The sequence below is a fragment of the Entelurus aequoreus genome, linkage group LG13 (assembly GCF_033978785.1).
Source record: "Entelurus aequoreus isolate RoL-2023_Sb linkage group LG13, RoL_Eaeq_v1.1, whole genome shotgun sequence".
Lineage (NCBI taxonomy): Eukaryota > Metazoa > Chordata > Actinopteri > Syngnathiformes > Syngnathidae > Entelurus > Entelurus aequoreus.
In genome coordinates, this window is record NC_084743.1 from 48876450 (window position 1) to 48901342 (window position 24893).

The 24893-nt window shown below is 39.9% G+C and overlaps 1 protein-coding gene across 4 annotated transcripts in view; it reads left to right on the top strand.

Moving 5' to 3' along the window:
- LOC133663473 (paired box protein Pax-3-like) overlaps positions 1 to 23356 on the top strand; it is a 61670-nt gene extending 38314 nt beyond the window's left edge. For 2 of the 4 annotated variants that reach the window (XM_062067953.1, XM_062067954.1), the window contains exons 6-8: positions 186 to 351; positions 645 to 859; positions 8963 to 9549. In XM_062067953.1, coding sequence (XP_061923937.1) covers positions 186 to 351; positions 645 to 859; positions 8963 to 9307 — 726 coding nt within the window. In that variant the 3' untranslated portion in view covers positions 9308 to 9549. Of the gene's footprint in view, positions 1 to 185; positions 352 to 644; positions 860 to 8962; positions 9550 to 21967 lie in introns of those variants that run through there. The other 2 variants (XM_062067957.1, XM_062067956.1) reach the window with 2 other exon arrangements.
- The last annotated feature ends 1537 nt before the right edge of the window (positions 23357 to 24893 follow it).

Here is a 24893-nt window from a genome sequence, read left to right on the forward strand (position 1 = left end):
GGAGTTAAAATACTTTTTTCTTTTTTTTCTCCTCTGGAATGTACGACATTTTCCGGCATACTCCATATGGGAAGTTGAAACCCCAAAGTGTATGTTCAGTTCATATTAATAGAGTGTGTTTTCTTATGATGTGAGCAACAACAATAAAAACGGTCACAACACACACTCACTAACAACTTCACCAGGTCTGGTTCAGCAACCGGCGAGCCAGGTGGCGGAAGCAAGCGGGAGCCAATCAACTAATGGCCTTTAATCACCTGATCCCAGGAGGTTTCCCACCGTCAGCCATGTCCAGTATTGCCCCTTACCAGCTTTCTGATAGCACCTACCCATCTTCATCTATAGCACAAGGTACACGAGGTCTGACATGATTGACAAACTCTTCATTTTTTGTTTCTAATGAACACACTTAAACTTAGAGAAGATATATTCACAAGGATGTATCTATGTTGTTTTTACTGATATTGTTAAAGTTACACTAATTGTTGTGTAGTTAGTAATAGTACTGGCTAGTAATAGTACTGGTGCAGCACTGCATTACATCCAGTGCTGTATCTAATAGATTAAAAAGGTGCATTGTGAATCCTAATATTTAATTTGGCAATGATAGAAAATGCTGAAGGATTTATTTTCTTGGTTTTTAGTCGCTGACCCGCCCAGCACGCTACATCGGCCACAGCCTCTTCCTCCCTCCTCAGGCCACCAAGTGTCAAGTAGTGGAGGTCAAGGCGAAGGAAGTTCTGCCTACTGCCTAGCCTCTGGGCGCCACTCCTTCTCAGGATACTCAGAAAGCTTTGCGAGTCCAGGGGGCCCAGCCAATCCCATGAACCCAGCCATTGGAAATGGACTCTCTCCACAGGTGAGACAATAGCCTTTAACATCAATTATGTTTGGTATCTAGAGTAACATTTAAATTCCAAAATAATTAGCATAGTTCTGTCTATCTGTGTTGGCCTTCGATGAGGTGGCGACTTGTCCAGGGTGTATCGATAGATGGAAGCGTGTTTCCAAATTCTTATCGTGCTGTTTGTGTAGTAAATTGCTTAGCGCGAGTCTGACTTTGATACTTCCTAACACCTCTCCCTGTTCTTTCACTTCTATGACTACATATACACTGCAGGACAAAGGGGCCCAAATCAGATTTTTTTTTTAAGCAGATTTTTTTCCAGCTGACTGTTTACAATGCAAAAAAGAGTTGATTTTTATCATACTTCAGTGTAAATGCGCACAGGCCCCAATGTGGCATTGATGTCACTTGCATGCACACTTTGATGAAGTGAAAACAAAGGAAGTTGACAGGGAGGAAGTCGCTACTACTACTTAAGTGTTTTTCTTCACGTAAAAATAAATGAAAATGATATAATGTATGAATGGACATATATAGTGTAATATATTTGGGAGGGTTTAAATCTTTTAATGGCTGTTAAGTAGAGTACATCAGCTTTTTTCAAACTCACACGTAAGCAAATGCGCCACAGCGTCAATTCCGGTCTTTCAACAATCGCTGTGTCTTCGGCATCAAAATACATATTGATATATTACATATAGCCTATCATTTGCGCACTATTGACAAGTGATGCACCGAAAATGTAGTCGTCTTAAATACTCTGCTCACCGAAACCGGATGTTGATATGAAATATCCACTTCTGCTCGCGATTGCGTCTTTCCGGGCGTGATGTAGCTCGTCCAAAGCTGACGAAAAAGTCACATTCGGGTCACATTCAGGTCGCATTGTGTTTAGACTGAAGTCACATTTGAAAAGATCAGATTCCAATCGGATTCAGGACTACCTCCTGATGTGGCCTGAATCTGATGTGAGAAAATCAGATTTGAAGCACTCTAGACCGTTTCGACTGGCAAAAAAAAATCTTAGCTGTGTCACTTTAGGGTAAAAAAATCTGATTTTGTGTCTTAAGGCTATTAAGGCACTAACAAAGTGACCATGACTGGCATAAGCCCTTTAAAAAACATGGGGAAATTCTGCCTTGCATCAATATAAATACAATTACAAGAAAGTCTGATTTCATCAAATTATTAAGAAATAAATACATATTTAATTATTAAAAAAAGAATTAGCTCATAATAACCAGCTCACCTGGTGGTGAGCTAGCTCCGATGGCGGGGGAGGATGCCGGACAGACCTGGCAGGCCCAAACGCATTGTGAGGGTCTGCTGGGAACGTCCAGCAAAGTCTCCTGTCAGAGAGAGTTTCAATTCCCACCTCCGGAAGAACTTTGAACATGTCACGAGGGAGGCACTGGATATTGAGTCAGAGTGGACCATGTTCCGTGCCTCTATTGTCGAGGCGGCTGATTAGAGCTGTGGCTGCAAGGTGGTTGCTGCCTGTCGTGGCGGTAATCCTAGAACCCACTGGTGGACACCAGCAGTGAGGGATGCCGTCAAACTGAAGAAAGAGTCCTATCGGGTCCTTTTGGCTCATGGGACTCCAGAGGCAGCAGCCAGGTACCGACAGGCCAAGCGAATTGCGGATTCAGCTGTCGCGGAGGCAAAAACTTGGACATGGGAGGAGTTTGGGGAAGCCATGGAAAACGACTTCCAGACGGCTTCGAAGCGATTCTAGTCCACCATCCGCCGCCTCAGGGGGGGAAGCAGTGCATTGTCAACACCGTGTATGGTGAGGATGGTGTGCTGACCTCTACTGCGTCTGTTGTGGATTGGTGGAGGGAATACTTCGAAGACCTCCTCAATCCCACCAACACATCTTTCTATGAGGAAGCAGTGCCTGGGGAATCTGTGGTGGACTCTCCTATTTCTGGGGCTGAGGTTGCCGAGGTAGTTAAAAAGCTCCTCGGTGGCAAGGCCCCGGGGGTGGATAAGATCTGCCCGGAGTTCCTTAAGGCTCTGGATGCTGTGGGGCTGTATTGGTTGACAAGACTCTGCAACATTGCGTGGACATCGGGGGAAGTACCTCTGGATTGGCAGACCGGGGTGGTGGTTCCTCTCTTTAAGAAGGGGAACCGGAGGGTGTGTTCCAACTATCGTGGGATCACACTCCTCAGCCTTCCCAGTAAGGTCTATTCAGGTGTACTGGAGAGGAGGCTACGCCGGATAGTCGAACCTCGGATCCAGGAGGAACAGTGTGGTTTTCATCCTGGTCGTGGAACGGTAGACCAGCTCTATACTCTTGGCAGGGTCCTTGAGGGTGCATGGGAGTTTGCCCAACCAGTCTACATGTTCTTTGTGGACTTGGAGAAGGCATTCAACCGTGTCCCCAGGGAAGTCCTGTGGGGAGTGCTCAGAGAGTATGGGATATCGGACTGTCTGATTGTGGCGGTCCGCTCCCTGTATGATCAGTGTCAGAGCTTGGTCCGCATTGCCGGCAGTAAGTCGGACCCGTTTCCAGTGAGGGTTGGACTCCGCCAAGGCTGCCCTTTGTCACCAATTCTGTTAATAGCTTTTATGGACAGAATTTCTAGGCGCAGTCAGGGCGTTGAGGGGATCCGGTTTGATGGCTGCAGGATTAGGTCTCTGCTTTTTGCAGATGATGTGGTCCTGATGGCTTCAACTGGCCAGGATCTTCAGCTCTCACTGCATCCATTCGCAGCCGTGTGTGAAGCGACTGGGATGAAAATCAACATATCCAAGTCCGAGTCTATGGTTCTCGCCCGGGAAAGGGTGGAGTGCCATCTCCAAGTTGGGGAAGAGATCTTGCCCCAAGTGGAGGAGTTCAAGTACCTAGGAGTCTTGCTCACGAGTGGGGGAAGAGTGGAACGTGAGATCGACAGGCAAATCGGTGCGGCTTCTTCAGTAATGCGGACGCTGTATCAATCCACTTATGGTGAAGAAGGAGCTGAGCCAGAAGGCAAAGCTCTCAATTTACCGGTCGATCTACGTTCCCATCCTCACCTATGGTCATGAGCTTGAGGTTATGACCGAAAGGACAAGATCACGGGTACAAGCGGCCAAAATAAGTTTCCTCCGCCGGGTGGCGGGGCTCTCCTTTAGAGATAGGGTGAGAGGCTCTGTCATCCGGGAGGAGCTCAGAGTAAAGCCGCTGCTCCTCCACATCGAGAGGAGCCAGATGAGGTGGTTCGGGCATCTGCTCAGGGTGCCACCCGAACGCCTCCCTTGGGAGGTGTTTCGGGCACGTCCGACCGGCAGGAGGCCAAGGCCTCGGGATCCCCCGGTAAGAACTGGACGAAGTGGCTGGGGAGAGGGAAGTCTGGGCTTCTCTGCTTAGGCTGCTGCCCCCGCGACCCGACCTCGGATAAGCGGAAGAAAATGGATGGATGGAAAAAATACTTATATTTTAATAACTTTCAAAATGTAAAAACATATCAATACAAGTTTAAATATACTATATAATAATTTGTACCTAATTATTAAATATTATTACAAAAGTAATAATATGTTTTATATATATATATATATATATATATATATATATATATATATATATATATATATATATATATATATATATACTATATATATATATGTATATATGTATATATATATATATATATATATATATATATATATATATATATATATATATATATGTATATTTATATATATATATATATATATATATATATATATATATATATATATATATATATATATATATATATATATATATATATATATATATATATATATATTTTACCTGATGTCAGACTTCCAAGAACCCCAGCAATTCAGTCCCAAACATTTTGCAATGCACATGTCGGGATGGGTAGACCTACAGCAACAAGAAACAAGCAGCCAAGTGCTCAGAGCAGACTCAGATTGACTGCCTCGAGGTAACGTTACAATTTTCCATTGTGAAAAGCAAGAAGAAGTTGCTGGAAAGTACAATAAGGCTCCACTTTTGAAAATGTTATAGACTAATGTTAGTTTACTTAGGATATGCCATAGACATTCTACTAATTAACAATAGCGATTTTACATGGCGATTTCAACACTTTTAAATTTGGTAATCAAAACTACACCTAAGATGCACATTACAATCAAACCGTTGGTGTGTAATAAACACAGTACTTACAGCATAAACACTTTGTAGGGCTCAACAAAAGAAAAGACTGGTACATCAAACTAAATGGCAAATACTACTTCCTGGCTTATTGGGCATAGCCTATACATTATTGCCATCTAACAAATAAGTCCTAAAAGACGAAACTAATCATAATTCCCCTTTTGTATTAAAGAGGAGTAGTAATTGCTTTTTTCGCAAAATCTAGTATTCACAATAATTAATCAAGTTAAAATCATGATGCAGTAGGTTGAATGATGACTTTTGTTACTGGATACTTTCTAACATGCTTCTGCCATGGAGATCTTGTATCTGCAAGTAATTGTATAATTATTTGATTTTGAAAAATTTGGTGTTTTAGACTGCAATAATGTTGAATTTACGACACTTATTGTATATGTCTAGCTTTTGTGCTATTGTGTGCTTAGTCGTTGTTTAGCTGCTAGCTCCTAGTAGCCTATAAACCCTTTCATGTTTACTTTTTGTGTATGACTTGACTAAAATGCAAGAAAAGACCAACCTTGTGTGCTTGTTTGAGGTCATTTCGATGTTAGTTGGCTGTCCAGCTTTGCATAAGTAATTGCACTGCAGGACTGCTTTTATCAGAGTTTATATCTGAAATGTTAAATGCCAGCCGATATAATCTGATGATTTTTTTTTTTAACTGATATTGGTCTGATAGCCAATATCATTATTGGATCGGACCTAATTGTAATAATCCAAAAAGCTACCAGAACGATGTGTAGGCTGAAATAATGTTTTTGCAAAATTCCGAAGACGTCAAAATCTTCAAATAATATGTCCGTTATAGAGATCGGCAACGTCCGGTATTTCCGCTATGAAACGTTGATCATTCTGGGAACTAGTGGCAGCAGAGGCCCTGACTTGTATCTGAGAAACAGAAGAAGGCATCACGGGACGCGGCGGTAGTTGTTTATTTTATGGGTCCGGCCGCCAGCCCATTTATGTAGACCCCAATGTAGCAACTAATCTATTGGTCTCCAAATACAATGTGACATTGGTTGCTTAAGCACTATGATAAGCGCACTTTAGAAACTTGATTACTTGGATTACACCTTTATTATACTTTATATGAATTTTAAAAACTATATCACTTACCACTTGCTTTTTTTTACATAATGTTGTCTTTTTACATGATTTTAGATATGAAAATATGTATGCAAAAAACATACAATCCAAATTAATTTACCAAAATTGTGCACATGTACATACACAGTTACACATTGTGCCTCAAGGAATGTGTCTTGTGATTACATTCTTTAAATGCCTGCACTGGTTTCCCCTCTTGTGAAAGCAAAATTCATTTTTATTTGTATATATTTCATATGGCGGAGAAAAAATATCCAGACTCAGATGTTTTTCCCTTCGTCCCGACATTCTTCTTTGCAAACTCCTTGACCACTGATTCGAGCCTCTGGCAAAGGCAGTGCTTCGATAAGAAACACCCTGGAATGGTGAGTCAACAGCCCTCTTTTGAGGCTGGAGAGGCTCCAAAGAAAGAGAGAGTGAGACAGTGAGACGGGCAAAGATATGTAACAAACAGAAATATGACACATGAGAGTCACAAGACTAGATTAACAGTTTGACTGTGTGATATACTTTGGCAACTGTGTTTTGCTACTCATTTATGTGTGCACCATACAAGTATTGTGTTTGGAAACACAAATTCAGGAAAATGTTACAGGGCATGATAGGAAACATCTCCTCTCTCCAAATCAATATGGACTCATCCCTTTTCTCCTACTTGGGAAATGATTTAAACAAGACCATATGTGTGAGTGGATGTAGAATAACTGGAAGGGTCGGGAGGACCCATAGTTCTGCATACCTGCTTCTCATTAGGACAACTTGAGAAGCCTTGAGGCTTTTGCTTGATCTGATGGAGGTGGGATGCGATACATTTAGAGCGAGCAGGTTCAATTACACTTACTTTTAAAGGTGATGAACACAGCCTACATTTATTATCGTCTTTCTGATTTTTGCTGGTGAATTCAGTGAGCATCTGAGGATGGATACCAGTTGAATCCATTTGCCCTGCGGTACTTTTCCGTCCTTTGCTTGCCAAATAATAGTCTTCCAAATTTGATTATTGTGTCACTAATAAAAAACAGGTCAGGAGCTAACGCTTTTTTAAGTTTTCTTTCGAGACCAGTAAATCTTTCTCAGAGATAATTTATCTTGTGCCATGGGTTTTTGTATCTGTGGAATTCTAAAATGACTGTGGTTGTAGATCTGTGACCAATTGGTTAATTGTCTTTTTCTGGTGCTGTTTGTATGCTGGGAGCCTTTTGTAGGGTTGCTTCAACAATTATTCATGTTCTCTGATAAAAATATAATGGGAACACCTAATCATCTCAATGTAAGTTAACCAACAACCCAATCAAGTCAAGGCAGAGGCATACCCCTGGAGGCCAGAGGTAGCCTGACTGCCAACAGATTATTGGGATGAGCTCCTCACATCCATTATCAGACCATAAACTGGTGCAATGGCTCTTGGATTCTATTTCTGGTTCATCATAATACTTGGCATCATGTGTGTCATTGTTTCTTTAGAGGATGAAGGGGCAATTGCAGGCGATGGTCTAGAGTCCCATTAGGCTACTGTTTATTTACCAGCATCAGTGCAAATTTCAGCGTATTTTGAAAGGCTTCGCCCAGGGGTGTTAAGCATACGGCCCGTGGGTTGCATTAGGCCCGCAAACAGGTTTTATCAGGCCCGTGGGATGAGTTTGCTAAGTATAAAATAGCCGAAATTGTTCTAAATGTGTCCACAAGATGTCGCAAAAGCAATTCTTTGTATCTTTGTAGATTATGCTACATATGTATGTATATATGATGTTCGTGCACCAGTCGAGGAAAATGATCAAACTACATAAATAACATCCTATAATTTGATTTTGATATTATTTTTTTATCTTGATAGATTGAAAATTAACACCAGTGAGTTGACTGATGAACATTATCACATACTTTATTCAGAAAGTATTAATAACGACAAATAAAGATAGACTACTTATAACTGCAACATGTAAGTATAAAAAAACCCCCAACAACATTATGTTTTGTACTTTTTCAAACAAAGAAAAGTTATCGTGCCATGATTTTACCAGTCCGGCCCCCCAATTAAAATGAGTTTGACACCCCTGGCTTAGGCGATCATGAGAACATATTTAAAATTGAATGGAGTAGATTTATACACTCTTGAAAAAATACATTTTGAAAGATTTAACCATTTATCATCACTAAGACGTTACTGCTCGCCTCTCCTTCACTTCCTTTAACACTTACAACGATTTAAAATAGAGAATATTGGGTTGAAGTCTGATTGTATTCCACAAGATGATGAAAGTGATACTGTATTTTTAAGAGACATTTCCTTCGATGCACATTCGTTATTTCCCTGACTTTATAACCTTTATAAATGTTTTCTTTCAGGACTGTATGAAAGCGCTTTCCTATCTCTCTAGTTGAACGATTGGAACACCCAAAAATAAGAACAACAATACTGCTTTTTTTGCTCAAACTCTTACTTGTTTTAATGCTACACTCAAGCTGGTTGACCATCAAGTGAATTAAGCTGCGGAGAAGAAAAACGGACATGGTAGGCCTGCTTGTGCTCCAAAACTATCGAGCATCTCTGGTATCATGCTTAATTGCATCTACCTCCACCTGGACACACTACAGGCTGTCCAAGAGCTGACCGACACCATGATCCAAGTCTTAAAGTAGATCCCCCAGAAGGAACATTGTCGGGAGTGCATACAAAAGTCATCAAGACCATACACATTCTGAGATGTCTTAAGAAAAATTACAGCAGTAGATCAGCCTTTGTTTCAATCCCAAATGTATATATTTTAATTTTTTGAATTACACATATTAATTAGTAAGATGTAAAATTTGGCAATCATTAAAATCTGCATTGTTTATCGCTGTCTTCCATTCAGATGATGGGTCTGTTGAATCCCGGTGGTGTTCCACAACAACCTCAAAGTGACTACGCCATCTCACCCCTGACTGGGAGTCTTGAACCGCCTGCTGGCATAGCCGCCAGCTGTAGCCAACGAATGGATCACATCAAAGGTCTTGAAGGTCTGACCAGCGTCCCCTCCATGTCAGCTCTGCCTTCCCTGCCCAGTTCCCAGTCCTACTGCCATGCCTCCTACAGCTCCCAGGCCTACACAGTCGACCACATGGCGTCCTACCAGTACGGCCAGTACGGACAAAGTAAGGTCAATAGACTTAACTTAATTATATGTTCTTCTTACTACAGCATTTTGTACCCACCCTAGGCTTGTTTCTGAAGAAATGTTAAAACATATGAAGATTGTTGACATGCTTTGCAGAACAGGCCTGTGTAATCTGGAGTGATTTGGGGCCAAAACAAAATTCAGATGTGTTTTCAGTTAGTTTCGTTTGGATTTGATGGAAAACCTTTACACAGCCTTGTTATCCTGCAGCCCAATCCCATTCTAGTATCATGTGACTGTTTGAAAGCTACAATATGTTTTCCTTGTAGACTTATCTTTGTCCTATCACGTGTTATTTACTTCAGTATATAAAAAAAAAACATCTGAAGTAAAACATCCTTGTTGTCCAGCGGTCTCATGATCTACCACAGCAAACATGCACAGACACACCTCTTTATTTATTAACCCGTGATACTGAATCGTGTTAAGACAGTTTGGACCCATCAATGCTTCCAATGTTTTGGTTGGGCATGATTGTGTCTCAGTGTACAAAGCAAGGTCCATTAAGGCATGCTTGGATGTGTTTGCTGTGCTCAGCACTATCCAACACCTTTGAGATCAACTAAATCAGGACTTGTGACACAGAAATTATTCTGGATGAATGGACAATAAAACCTACAGACACTCTCCAACATCTTGTAGAAAGTCTTACACGGGATAATTTTGGTCGTTCAGTAAAGTCACACTGATGGAAAATCAACCCCTCTAAAAGAACAACCACTCTTTTAGTCATAAGAGTCTTTTCACTTTGCATTACTGTTAGGAATTTCTTGCAGTCAACTTCAGACAAATCATGATTTGCAGGGCAATGCCGTTTGCTGTTACGGTATGATTACAGCAACTGTCGTTTACAATTTGGGTCCACAGGGGATTGACCAATCAGCTCCATACATTTGAGACAAGGCCCTTTAAGAGTGTGACAGTGGTCCAATAAGTCTGATCAAATCAATGTCAAATATATTAAAAAAAATTCAAACATTTAATAAAATATTCCAGTAAAATGTCAAATAAAGATTCAGGTTTCCTAATATGAACAATCTCTAATCCATTGCTGTGTTCAAACACTTACAGTACAAGCGGTAATGCGCTAACCAGGACTAAACATGCGCTCTCATACACCTAAGCATCATGACAAGGCTGTCTTGTACATCTTGATTTGATTAATCAGCAACATGCAGTTGGGCTTGAAGCTATAGAAGAAAGGTCTTTTCAGAAGGTGGACAGATCCTAATGGCCTCTGGCAGAACTGCTATTACAAACAGGTGTCAGGACTGAGGTCAGCCGGAGAATCAGCGTTTAACAGTGCAGCTTCATGTCCCAGTGTAAAAGATAGTGATGGTCTATAGCAGGGCTCCTCAATAGGCGGCCCACGAGCCACATCCGGCTCGCCTTTGCTTTTCATTTGGCCCACCAAACACAACCCGGATATAATCCATTCAGTCTCACTGGAGACGTTTTTCTTCGCGCAGTTCTTCATATGCTCTGCAGATGGCAACAGCAAGGCACACGCAATACAAGGAAGCAGCAAACAGCAACTAACATGTATTAAAAAATGGCAGGAATATCAACGCTTATAAATAGAAAAGTCCAGTGCTACCTCAGCTTACCAGTTTAAGTTTTAAGAGCGCAACTGGTTCCGTGACTTAGCTTGTAACCCAAAATACTCACATCTCAATTCAATGTTCCCCATTGAAATCAATTGAAATTCATTTAATCTGTGCTTGGCCCCCAAAAACGCCACAGTTTTAACATATAACATGCTTTTTAATTAGAAAACAGAACTATCATTTAATGAATATTGTATTTAAACAATAGAATAGAATGTACTACAAACAACTACAGTAGTTTTATGAAGAAATCTAATAATAATGTACAGCATTTACCTTGAAGAGTGGACTTCTACGGTATCTCCTGCGAGCTGTTTCTCCATATTTTCAAGAATAACCGTCTGCCATTTAGATAATATTTTAACGTCCTTCGCTGTCGTTATCGACTCGATGCGCTTTAGAAAGTTGCAGACTAGCTCGTCCAGTTTCGTCAAGTCGGATACATGTCATGTTTACCGATAATTTCTTTCTCTTATTGAATTATTATCATTTGTTTCTTTTTCTTAGCACTGTCCTTCGCACTCAATTTCTTCTTTTCCATTATTGGGAAAATGAAGTGAGGTCTTGCTAGCTGTTAGCTGATGTTAGCCAGTGAGACACCGGATGTTTTGGTTTTTATCTTACGGGGTTCACTGTGACTACTGGTGGGGAAGCTCAACCCAAAACAGAACAATGCTTTGAGACAGCTCGTATTCCCCAAAAACCTGAGCATGCCATTGTACATGGTAGTGAATAATAAAATAGCAGCTGTTGAAGTATTTGCCGTGTTAGGGGAGATCAAAAACACCTCTTTACCTCGGTGTGCATTTTCACAGCCGTGAAATGTGGCCTGTGGAAGCTTATGCAACAACTTCCCAAGCGCAAAGCCTTTGTCTAGCGATAGTGCTAAGAAGACAGAGCTTGGGGACACGCTTCCGTCGTTTAGTGGGGCGTGTCGGTGAGATGTCAAGGGAGATTTTCATGATTTGTGTCTACACTCTACAACTCATGTTTGACCGATGCAAAAGGTGGTAGTAGTGATAGATTTAATCAACAACTGTTCTACCCCACGGAAGCAGTAAGTAGACAGAAACACGTATACAGAGCTAACAAAAGTGGTGAGATGCGTTTGTGACAGGAATGAAAAGAAAAAGGACTCGTGGTCAGTGGCAATGAAAACAAGTGACGATAACAGAATAAAAAGACCCACAAGTATACATAGAATTTGGTTTCACCCTATTTGCTATGTGTCATGATCTTTCATGACTATTTTGGTTTTGTTATCAACATCTCGTTTCTTTTCCTGTCCAGCGCTCTTATTCTAGTTTCTATTTCTGGTGACTGCGCATCTGTCCTGAGCGCTGCCTCCCACACCTGTCTCTGATTGGCACTCTAGACACACCTGTTACTTGTTGCCAATCAGGCTTCTTTATAAGCCAACCTGCCCTGCACATGGGGCTGGATCATTTTATTTTGAAGACTGTTGCCGTGTGTGCGCTAATTGTTTGTTCTTTGCCTCGTGTGGCAATTAAATCTAGTTTTACCTGCATTCTGCCTGCCCTTCTCTGCATTCTTGTGGTCACGCTGCAAGAAACGCTCACCACATCCTAAAACTATGTTTCCAAGCATGCAGGAGATATCTACCACTTATTAGGGTCATTTTAGAAGATCTACTTTGACACCACTTTCGCTTTTTTTTTTTTTACCGCTGAAGAAGCATTAAGTTCAAGTTAAAGTCCCAACGTTCGTCACACACGCACTAGGTGTGGTGAAATTTGTCCTCTGCATTTGACCCATCCACATGTTCACCCCCAGGGAGGTGAGGGGAGTAGTGAGCAGCAGCATGCGCCGTGCTCGGGAATCATTTGGAGATTTAACCCCCAATTCCAACTAGGGCTGCAACAACTAATCGATTAAATCGATTAAAATCAATTATAAAAATAGTTGCCGATTAATTTAGTCATCGATTCGTTGGATCTATGCTATGCGCATGCACAGAGGCTTTTTTTTATTTATTTTTTTTATTTTTCTAATTTTTATTTTTATTTTTTATTTTTTATTAAACCTTTATTTATAAACTGCAACATTTACAAACAGCTGAGAAACAATAATCAAAATAAGTATGGTGCCAGTATGCTGTTTTTTTTCCAATAAAATACTGGATAGGATAAAAATGTAGTTTGTCTCTTTTATCCGATTGTTAATCGATTAATCTAAGTAACAATCGACAGATTAATCGATTATCAAATTAATCGTTAGTTGCAGCCCTAATTGCAACCCTTGATGCTGAGTGCCAAGCAGGGAGGCAATGGGTCACATTTCTATCGTCTTTGGTATGACTCGGTTGGGATTTGAACTCACGACCTTCCAGTCTCAGGGCGGACATTCTAACCACAAGGCGACTGAGGTGCATGAGAGAGAGGCTGCACTACTGTGCTCAAGACCCAGAAAATACATACTTCAAGAAGTTTTTATCATAATATAGGATATATGTTAGAAATATATATTCTATATGAGGAAACGAACGGCATTAAATACATATTAAATGACAGCAAAAACATCAGTTTAATTCGGTTTAATCAGCCTCTTAAGTCACCCGGCAGATATGAAATTATAAAAGGATATTGCTGATTAGACGATGTGTCCAATATCTTTTATTTTTGACTGTTGTATGTTGAAACATACTCTTAGGCGGATGATACTGTCCATCACGTGTCTTTGTAGCACAAGCACTCTTTTTGTCACAGTTTGGGCATCCTTTTTAAACGTGCTAAATAAAATGGTGATGAATGTTGATAAATCACACTCGGCGTGCTGTATAATATAGTTGCATTTTCGCCTCCCGATATTGTGCGTTTTGATGATCAGCATATATTTTCCATATTAATGAAGACAGGGACACAACATGGATTGCACGCCTTATTCTGCTGACTTAACAGACACAATCCACGTTTAGTAGATCAGCTTTACGTATGCTATCAAGTTTGCACGTGTTTTAGTCATCGCAAACCTTTAGTAAATCAGGCCCAGAGTCTGTGTTTCCACCGTAGCAACAATAGGACATGATCAATCAATCAAACATTATAAAGCGCTTTTCATACATAAAAGAAATGCAACGCAAAGGGCTTTACAAACAATACCCAGATCCCCCATTATCACATACTCATGCACGCACGGACACAAATACCAAACACACACACACTTATACACACCTATGCAACTATATGAACAAATGAATGCATGGCTGAGTACAAAGGAGAGATGTGAGTCAACACTATAACAGAAGCCATCTGCACCAGGAGGTCATCAGACCATGGCCACCAGGACACTGACACATAGCGCCCCTTCAGATGGCTCCTTCTGAGGAACGTTGGAAAGTATAAATAGTGAAACCTGTAAAATAGTAAGAACCATGAGGAGAGATAAGGGTTAAAATACAAGTAGGACGATCAAAAATAATAATTCATTAATAAAAAAGATAAAAATAAAATTAATATAGAGTAAATATTAAATAGAACAAAAAAATATTGCATAACTAATAAGATAACAAGTAAAGTACGAATGACTTCAATAAAATGAATTATTAATAGGTAAAAGACAAATCAAAAAGGTGGGTCTTAAACCTGTTCTTAAAAACATGAACATTCTTTTCAGCCCTGAGGTCCTCCGACAAGCTGTTCCATAGACGGGGGCCACAATGGTGGAAAGATGCCATCCGTGACTTTGTGTCCTGACTTTTGGAATGATTAGAAGATGAGTGCCGGAGGATCTCAGGGCCCGTGAAGGTTCGTTTGTAGGGTTAAAGCAAATCTGAAAGATAAGCAGGCCCAATACCATAAAAACATTTATGAACCATAAGAAAAACCTTAAAATTGATCCTATATCACATTCTACTACCCTTTGCAGCATTTTCTCTCTGTGAGATGTTTTTTTCTACTGCAATAAACAAAGTACAGATCCCAACTTAACACACTATATATATATTCAGGGAAAGTAAATGTAAATATGCACTTTTATCCTTTCTGATAAGCTAAAATATAAAATATTGTTGCACATTTTTGACAAAACAATCCAAAAAATTAATCATAGTTCCTTTTTGAAAACAAGCGATCAATGTTTACATTTCTAAAACATTTTCAATATTATTGTCAGCTTTATAAAAATGTACAACTCCGTGAATAAATTGCACTTGTTTTCCTGTGTATTGAACATTTCAGACTGAACAGACATGACTGAATGTTACACACTGACTTAATAACCTTAACATGGAAATTGGTTTCAGTTGTTGCAGATGTTATCTCAGATACTTAACGAGTTCCCAATAGTAATTCAAATCATGGCGGTCACAGAAAAATGTCTCTGCCTCGTGGGGGTCATGACAGAAAATAATTAAGAAGCACTGGTTTAGTGAAACTTCACCTTCTCACTGAGATAAGTAAACCAGTTGTGTTCAACTATGGTCTTGAACGCATTTGAGGACCCCCTGGACTGTAGGGTTGCACAAATGGACCGTAAAAAACTTTTTTGGGGGGTCTGCCGCTTGAAAATAACAGGATTGTCAAGGCTGAGACATGTGTTCCATAATACTTTGGACATTTGCTGATCTGTGAGACTTTTTGCAAAGTTCAGTGATCCATGCAAGTGTTTCAAAAGTGCCATCTTTTCTTAGTTTTTATTTTATTACCGTAAGTATAATTTAAGTATATTTTTGCATCATTGTTAGCAGGCCCGGCCCTAACCATTCTGGCGGCCTAGGCAAGATTTTAGGTGGCGCCCCCCCACATCGGCAGTAAAGTGTATATACTCACAAGAAACCGAATAGCTTTGTCTTTGACCTTTTTTTTTTACTTAAAGAAAGCAAATTAACAATCAGAATAGTTAACAAGATAAAAAAAAATATGGATAAATAAATGAAAACAAAAAATAAAAAATGAATATATGAAATATAATATTTTTTACACACATAAACACAAAATAAAACGTGTCAACAAGTTGCATAAAATAAATGAAAAATACAATATAAATAAGGCACTGCACAAAACAAGATATCAAACCAGTATGACTTTAACAACTATATTACAAAAAAAGGGGATCCTACAGAGTTCTCTATTTGTGCTTTTTAATATTGCATTAACTAGAATGACTTACAAATTACTGTACACCAGGGAGTACTGTAATTACCTAACGTTACATTATTATTTTCCATAACAATTTAGCCCCCTCCACAATATTAACCAGACGTTAAAACAGAACTAGCTATTTATTGATTAGCAATTGCTGAATCATGTACCATTAGCTTAATGCTAAAAAGCCAGGTTACTATCACATTCTGTAACAGACAAATAATTGCATGTAGGCTAACGTTACCTACCTGCTACCTCTGTCTTTTTCTCGTTTCTCCTCCTCTTCTTTTTTCTTTTTTCTTCCCTGGGCACCTGACAGTTTTGGCCGTTTTGACATCTTGTGTTGATTTTTTTATGTGGTGACGTCCAAAAAGAGTCATGATACGGGAAGGTAGGGGGCGCACCGTGCCGGGGGAGGGGGAGCGTAATGTTGTAACAAATAATATTTTTATTAAATAGGCTTTACTTTGCATTTTAATTAACGTGGGATTATTGTATGTATTTAGAAATAATAGTACCAATTTTTTTTTTTTTTTTTTCCTCCAACATTTGTGGCACTGGCGTGGCGCCCCCTGATGGACGGCGCCCTTAGCATTTGCCTATATGCCCTATGCCACGGGCCGGCCCTGATTGTTAGGCTCCTGAGCAGATTGTGGGTTTGATGCCTTGCTAGAGGGCACCTTGACAGTGCATTTGTAGATTTTGTACAACCTGTCCAATTGGTTATTTCTCAGTCCAGAATTTTGCAGGCTTTTTTTGTGATTTGTTGCGGCCTAAAATGCATATTTAGAAAGTTGCGAGAAAATTTGCAATGTTTTTTAAAGCTTTCAATGACATTGAATCAACTTGGGATTTTACGAGTTTGTTATTAATGTTTTAGGTGTTTCTTGTAACCTCAACGTCAAAAAGCACAAGCTTGCAAACACAAATTGGAAAACAGATATTGTATTAATATTTTACTCGTTTTATAACCCGCAGACTTAAAAGTAGACACTATATGGCAGTAAAAGCACAATGGACTGTTTTAGTTTACAGTATATATAACTCATAATGGTAATAATTATAATTACAGAAAAATACCACCAAAGATTCCATTAATGTCCGCTGTCTGCTGTGTCGTCTACAAGTTGCAGACATTCTCCTTGTATGTTTTATGCTTGAAAAGTGTTTGTCCATCTTAAACATTAAGACCAATTTGTAAACTGAACTGTTGAGAGCAATCTATAGCAGTGGTCCCCAACCTTTTTGTAGCTGCGGACCGGTCAACGCTTGAAAATTTGTCCCACGGACCGGGGGGGGGGTTTCTTCATAAAATCATGTGTGCTTACGGACTGTATCCCTGCAGACTGTATTGATTTATATTGCTATATAATGTATATATTGTGTTTTTTATGTTGATTTAATAAAAAAAAAATTATATATATATTTTTATTTCTTGCGCGGCCTGGTACTAATCGGTCCGCGGACCGGTCCCGGTCTATTATTTATTGTTGGTAAATGAGAGATGATGAGACATTATAATCACACTCCAAAATCACAACATCTCTGTCATGTTAATGCGGCCTCTTTGCTAGGTCAGCATTGCAAATGAATTGAATCGCCTTACTCTGACTAAAATAAGGTTCAATAAAATTATAATAATTACTTGGGATCAAGGTTTAAGTTGCCCATTCCGATACGATCACCCATGAGTGAGATTAGTCGATATTAATACGGATGCCGATCGCATATATTAACCGTACATTTTTCAATGTATCTATGGAGAGTGGTATTGACAGTTAAATCATATCAACACAATCTTTCAACTAGTAACTTATACTCTTATTACCGACAACTGTTTGAGTAAAACAAAGTTAATAGTACACAATAATTAAACTAAAATAAAAAATTACTATTACTCATTTGTTTACTCATTACTGCTCAGTGGCCTTGTGGTTAGAGTGTCCCCCCCTGAGACTGGAAGGTCGTGAGTTCAAACCCCGGCTGAGTCATACCAAAGACGATAAAAATGGGACCCATTACCTCCCTGCTTGGCACTCAGCATCAAGGGTTGGAATTGGGGGTTGAATCACCACATGATTCCCGAGCGCGACCACCGCTGCTGCTCACTTCTCCCCTCACCTCCCAGGGGGTGGAACAAGGGGATGGGTGAAATGCGGAGGATTATTTCACCACACCTAGTGTGTGTGTGTGACTATCGTTGGGACATTAACTTTTAACTTTTTAATCCTCTGGTGTTTGCCCTCAAAGTCCTCATGTGTCGAGTGAATTATTTTTCAGAAACCAAATTTTTTTTTTTGAGGAAATGAAAATATCAATCTAACCATTCTAGTATTGATCATACACTGAAGCTACCCTTGGTATCGACACCATCAATTTATGGAATCGGTCTGCCCTCCCCTTACGTGTTGTGTACTGAAAAAGCTGAAACAATAAAAGTTATCTACATTTTTTAAAGCTCTTATTTGTTGGCGTTGTTTCAAGCTATCTTAGCGGCTAGCTTGGCTATTAGCATCCATGCTCCTGGCTTGTTCTCGATATTTACCATGTTTAGCATCATCCTCCAGTGATATAGACACTTGATAAAGATACTCAAGACACTAGGACATGCAGTTTATTTGCCGTAATGGAACAGAAAAGAAGGACGGCAAGGCGGGCTGGAAACAGACATAACAGACAAAACACAAAACCCAGAAGGATAACAACACGACATGACCTGCAGGGACTGGTCATGACCGATATATTGTTATACGTTGGTGTTCCTTCTCTTCTACACAAGAAACAAGGGACCGATTTCCTCAATTATATTGCAATGTTCATATGTATTTCTGTAAATAACATATATTACACTTTGATGTGATCTCACAGCCTGTGATGTTTCTAAAAACTCACATAATTAGCGCGGCACTGTTTGCCGATCTTGTCCGTTTAAAGCAGACCTGGGCAAATTAAGCTTTTCAATCTGGCCCGCCGGACATTCCCCCAAATTTATTTTTAGATCTTTAAGATCGAAACTGTAGCCGCCATTATGATGTACAGTGATGTTTTTAAATGACTGTAAGTCTTGAATAGAGATGTCCGATAATGGCTTTTTTGCCGATATCCGATATTCTGATATTGTCCAACTCTTACTTACCGATTCCGATATCAACCGATACCGAAATATACAGTCGTGGAATTAACACATTATTATGCCTAATTTTGTTGTGATGCCCCGCTGGATGCATTAAACAATGTAACAAGGTTTTCCAAAATAAATCAACTCAAGTTATGGAAAAAAATGCCAACATGGCACTGCCATATTTATTAATGAAGTCACAAAGTGCATTATTTTTTTTAACATGCCTCAAAACAACAGCTTGGAATTTGGGACATGCTCTCCCTGAGAGAGCATGAGGAGGTTGAGGTGGGCGGGGCGGGGTTGAGGTGGGGGGGGTGTAGGTAGGAAGTAGCGGGGGGTGTATATTGTAGGTTCCCGGAAGAGTTAGTGCTGCAAGGGGTTCTGGGTATTTGTTCTGTTGTGTTTATGTTGTGTTACGGTGCGGATGTTCTCCCGAAATGTGTTTGTCATTCTTGTTTGGTGTGGGTTCACAGTGTAGCGCATATTTGTAACAGTGTTAAAGTTGTTTATACGGCCACCCTCAGTGTGACCTGTATGGCTGTTGAACAAGTATGCCTGGCATTCACTTGTGTATGTGAAAAGCCGTAGGTATTATGTGATAGGGCCGGCACGCAAAGGCAGTGCCTTTAAGGTTTATTGGAGCTTTGTACTTCTCCCTACGTCCGTGTACCACTCCGTACAGCGGCGTTTTAAAAAGTCATAACTTTTACTTTTTGAAACCGATACCAATAATTTCCGATATCACATTTTAAAGCAATTATCGGCAGTCCGATATTATCGGACATCTCTAGTCTTGAACTATACAAAGTATTTCAATGGTTGGAATCTGCGCTTTTGCATGATATACTAGTTACTATGGCAGCTCAGACGAGGCACCAAGCAGTGTGGGTGGGGAGCATTTCCACAGAGTGTCAGCCTGAAATGCGGGTGTCAGGGACAGACGCGGGAGGAGATTTTTACAACAAAGTTCTAAAGCTTAGCGATATATCAGAAATATCAGATCGTAGGTGGGTTTATTTTTTACACTTCACGTTCATATTTCGCTGTGTTTGTTGCATTTTTGTTGCGTTTCGCTTGATTGTAAAATATGTCGATCGAGAGGGGGTGTGACGTTCATATGTTGTCAATATTCAGTGTTTTATCGTTCATAGTTAATATTGTAAATCCCACACTCTTTATTTTCATGTACATTCTGGGTGTCATTCAGTAAAAAATGAAACATTTCATTCCGTTTTTTAAGGCAGTCTGTCATAACGTTTTTAGCATTCAATCAGACATTATTGTGAGGTTTTGTATTAGTGTTCCTAAAAATAGATATACCGCATTGCAGAAAGTCAGTGTACAAAAACAAGAAAAAAAAATTAAAAAAATTAGGGGTATTTTATTTGAACTAAGCAAATTAGCAAAATTATCTGCCAATAGAACAAGAAAATTCGGCTTGTCAAGACTTTCCAAAACAAATAAAATTAGCTAACCTCAATGAACCCAAAAATACCTTAAAATAAGTATATTCTCACTAATAACAAGTGCACTTTTCTTGGTAGAAAAAAAAAAGAGACCTTTTTGCTCAATATGTTGAAAAATATTCTTAAATTAAGTCAATGCTAGTGCCATTATCTTGACATCATGCTTTTTTTTTCATGCTTGAAGTAAAACATTATTACTTTAAAAAAGTAGTTTTATACTTGTGAGTGTTGATGACACACCTTTGCAACAGTTGATATTCTAGTTTCAAGCATGTTTTACTCAATATAGGTCATCAAATCTCAGCAACAAGTTGTAATATCTTACTGAGATCATTTGGGACCGAAACTAGAGATGTCCGATAATGGCTTTTTTGCCGATATCCGATATTCCGATGTTGTCCAACTCTTAATTACCGATACCGATATATACAGTCGTGGAATTAACACATTATTATGCCTCATTTTGTTGTGATGCCCCGCTGGATGCATTAAACAATGTAACAAGGTTTTCCAAAATAAATCAACTCAAGTTATTGAAAAAAATGCCAACATGGCACTGCCATATTTATTATTGAAATCACAAAGTGCATTATTTTTTTTAACATGCCTCACAACAGCAGCTTGGAATTTGGGACATGCTCTCCCTGAGAGAGCATAAGGAGGTTGGGGTGGGCGGGGTTGAGATGGGGGGGGGGGATAGGGGGTAGCGGGGGTGTATATTGTAGCGTCCCGGAAGAGTTAGTGCTGCAAGGGGTTCTGGGTATTTGTTCTGTTGTGTTTATGTTGTGTTACGGTGCGGATGTTCTCCCGAAATTTGTTTGTCATTCTTTTTTGGTGTGGGTTCACGGTGTGGCGCATATTTGTAACAGTGTTAAAGTTGTTTATATGGCTTCCCTCAGTGTGACCTGTATGGCTGTTGACCAAGTATGCCTTGCATTCACTTGTGTGTGTGAAAAGCTGTAGATATTATGTTATTGGCACTCTGTACTTCTCCCTACGTCCGTGTACACAGCGGCGTTTTAAAAAGTCATGAATTTTACTTTTTGAAACCGATACCGATAATTTTGAAACCGATACCGATAATTTCCGATATTACATTTTAAAGCATTTATCGGCCGATAATTTCGGCAGGCCGATATTATCGGACATCTCTAACCGAAACCCTTAAAACAAGTAAAACACTCTAACATAAAATCTGCTTAGTGAGAAGAATTATCTTATCAGACAGAAAATAAGCAAATATCTCCCTTATTTGAGATCCTTAATCTTACTTAGATTTCAGTTTTTGCAGTGCTTGCCCCCTGACACATTTTTTCCAAATAATTGCGCAGGCCTGGTTTAAAGACTCATGCTGCACGTCGTATCTTTGTAACATTGCGTAACGTTGTGGTGTTTCACTTTCACAGGTGCCTTTCCTTATCTAAGGCCTGAGATCGCCTAAACAGAAGCCGACTCATCGATGGGACCAAAGCCAATTAGGACATTACAATGACCGCGTCTTGTGGAGGACACATAAGAAGGGACCGCAAGAAGAATATCAGACCAAAATCTGTGGACATTTTGTCACGTCAGAACGAAGATGGAGAGCACAGATACCAGCGCTTATCACTTCCTAAAGGCCTCGAGCCCACTCCTTTTTTGAAGACGGCCAACCTCAAACCTAAGCACAAGAAGGACATACTTTATGAAATTCCATGTAGCGCCAAATTCATCGTTTCTGCCCAGAGGGAAACGGAAAAAGGGCTTTGCTGATTTTATCTTCATGCCATTTATTTGAGGACCCACAGATGGAGAGAAATTCTAGAGGCAAAGAAAGCAAAGATGGGGAAAATAAGTACGCAGGGTTATATTACATCGGAAACGCTAGCATATTCCATTTTAGCACAACCCCCCCTCTTTTCCTCTTCTGTCTTCCTCCCTGTCTCTCATTGACGTTTTGGTCGGCGAGGCACGGACTCTTGGCCTTTTGTAGTCGCGCACGAGGTCAGGGGTGACGTGAGGGAAAGTGACAGATGAGAGAGCGGCGGAGGAGAAGGGTCTTTAAAAGAAAAGAGAGGCTTGATAGGCAAGATCGATCACAGGCCTAACCCTTTTAAAGATCTTCTTCCTCTTCCCACAAAAAGCCGGCAGGTCACGAGTCACGACCACGAGACACTTGAGCGGGCAAAGGAGCAACGGCGTTTGGATGGATTCTCACAGCTGAGCGGACGTGCAATAACATCCACGGTGTTGCGGAAGAAACACTTTTCATTGGACGTTTGCGCGTAAAGTGAACACCAGTCTATATTCAACACGTCTGCTATGATAGGGTTTTAATCATTTTCTCAAAAATCATAACACTTATGACTTTTGAGCACATTCCTTTTTGTGTGAAATTATACTGTCATTTTTGTCAGCCCTTCGGTTTCATTATCTTGTTTTTTTTTAGGGGGAGTTTATTACAGTGGAACCCGTTTATGTCAACAATCTGACCACCATGTTTTTATCATTTTTATATAAAACGTGTTAAGTCGACATCAGCCAATTGGATTGTTTCTATGAAAAAAGGGCTTTTTTTTAACCTTTTATTTAATTTTGTTTACATGGGAGTCCTTCCCATACTTGCCAACCCTCCCGAATTTTCCGGGAGACTCCCGAATTTCAGTGCCTCTCCCGAAAATCTCCCGGGACAACCATTCTCCCGAATTTCTCCCGATTTCCAGCCGGACTTAAGGCACTCCCCCTCCAGGTCAGTGCGGACCTGAGTGAGGACAGCCTGTTGTCACGTCCGCTCTTTACTTCATACTTCAGAAGCGACTCCCACACTTGCCGCCAGGGTGCGCAATACAACGTAAACCGTTGGCCAACCAAAAAGTTACTTTTTGGTTGGCCAACGGTTTAAAAAGTAACCACAGAACACTATAGTGTTCTGTGGTTACTTTTTGGTTGGCCAACGGTTTACGTTGTATTGCGCACCCTGACGGCAAGTGTGGGAGTCGCTTCTGAAGTATGAAGTAAAGAGACGTAACTTCATCACCTCGCCTGGTTATTGACTCCAACCCAGAATATTACACTGCCCATACCTATGCTCCTTCAAAGGCTGTGCTACTGGCTGCAAAGCATTGCACTTTCAAATACAACAATGAGTAGAGAGGAGTGTTATGTGTGTATATGTGTAAATAAATGAACACTGAAATTCAAGTATTTATTTTATTTATATGTATATATATATATAACAAAATACATATTTATATATAGCTAGATTTCACTGAAAGTCAAGTATTTATTTATTTTATATATATATATATATATATATATATATATATATATATATATATATATATATATATATATATATATATATATATATATATATATATATAGAAGAAATACTTGAATTTAAGTGAATTCTATCTATAAATATACTCCTCCCCCTTAACCCCGCCCCCTGGCCCCTTAACCCCGACCCCGCCCACCCAAATCTCCCGAATTCGGAGGTCTCAAGGTTGGCAAGTATGGTCCTTCCACACATATTCACACACCAATGTGGGCCACCCCCTGGCTGCAAGGTGGGTGAAGTGTCTTGCCCAAGGACACAACGGCAGTGACTAGGATGGCGGAAGCTGGATTTGAGCCGTCCAGAAAACCCTCAAGTTTCTGGACGGCCACTCTGCCATCTGAGCTGAGTTAACGACAACAGCAACATGACTACTGTGTAGTTGCCCAGCATTAAAACAGTGACTTACTGTTCAGTGCAAAATAAGCTTCAAAATAAAAGCATGGCAGTATTAACCTGGGGCCGTATTTATCAAGTGTCTTAGAGTGCTATTTTACACTTAAGTCCTGAGAATTTGCGAAATGTAGTCCTACTCTCAAACTTAAGAATAAAAGCTATTTATCAACTTTCTTAAGTCTAAGAATCACTCCTACTCTCCACGATATTTAAGAGACCTTCAGAGGTGTCCTAAGTGGTTAGGAGTTGCCAGCGGGGGATGGCACTGAGGCGAGAGAGACGTGTGCGAACGTTCAGGGAGCGGAAGGATGTCCTGGCTTTGTTTGATGACGAGCAGCTGATCAAACGGTATCGTTTAGACAGAGCGGGTATTATTTTTGTCACAGATTTAATAAGGGGCGTCATCTCATCAGCAACATCACGCAGCAGAGCTTTCACAGCAGAACTAAAGGTCATCACAATGCTTCCATATCTGAATTGGAAAAGAAAAAGGAAAGAAAAGGAAACATTTATTTTTGATTCATTGCCAATATTGTTTGTTTGTTTTGTATTATTTTGTAGTTTATTGTCAAAATATACACTCCCATTGTCCACTTAAATATTTCTAAGATATTTCTTTA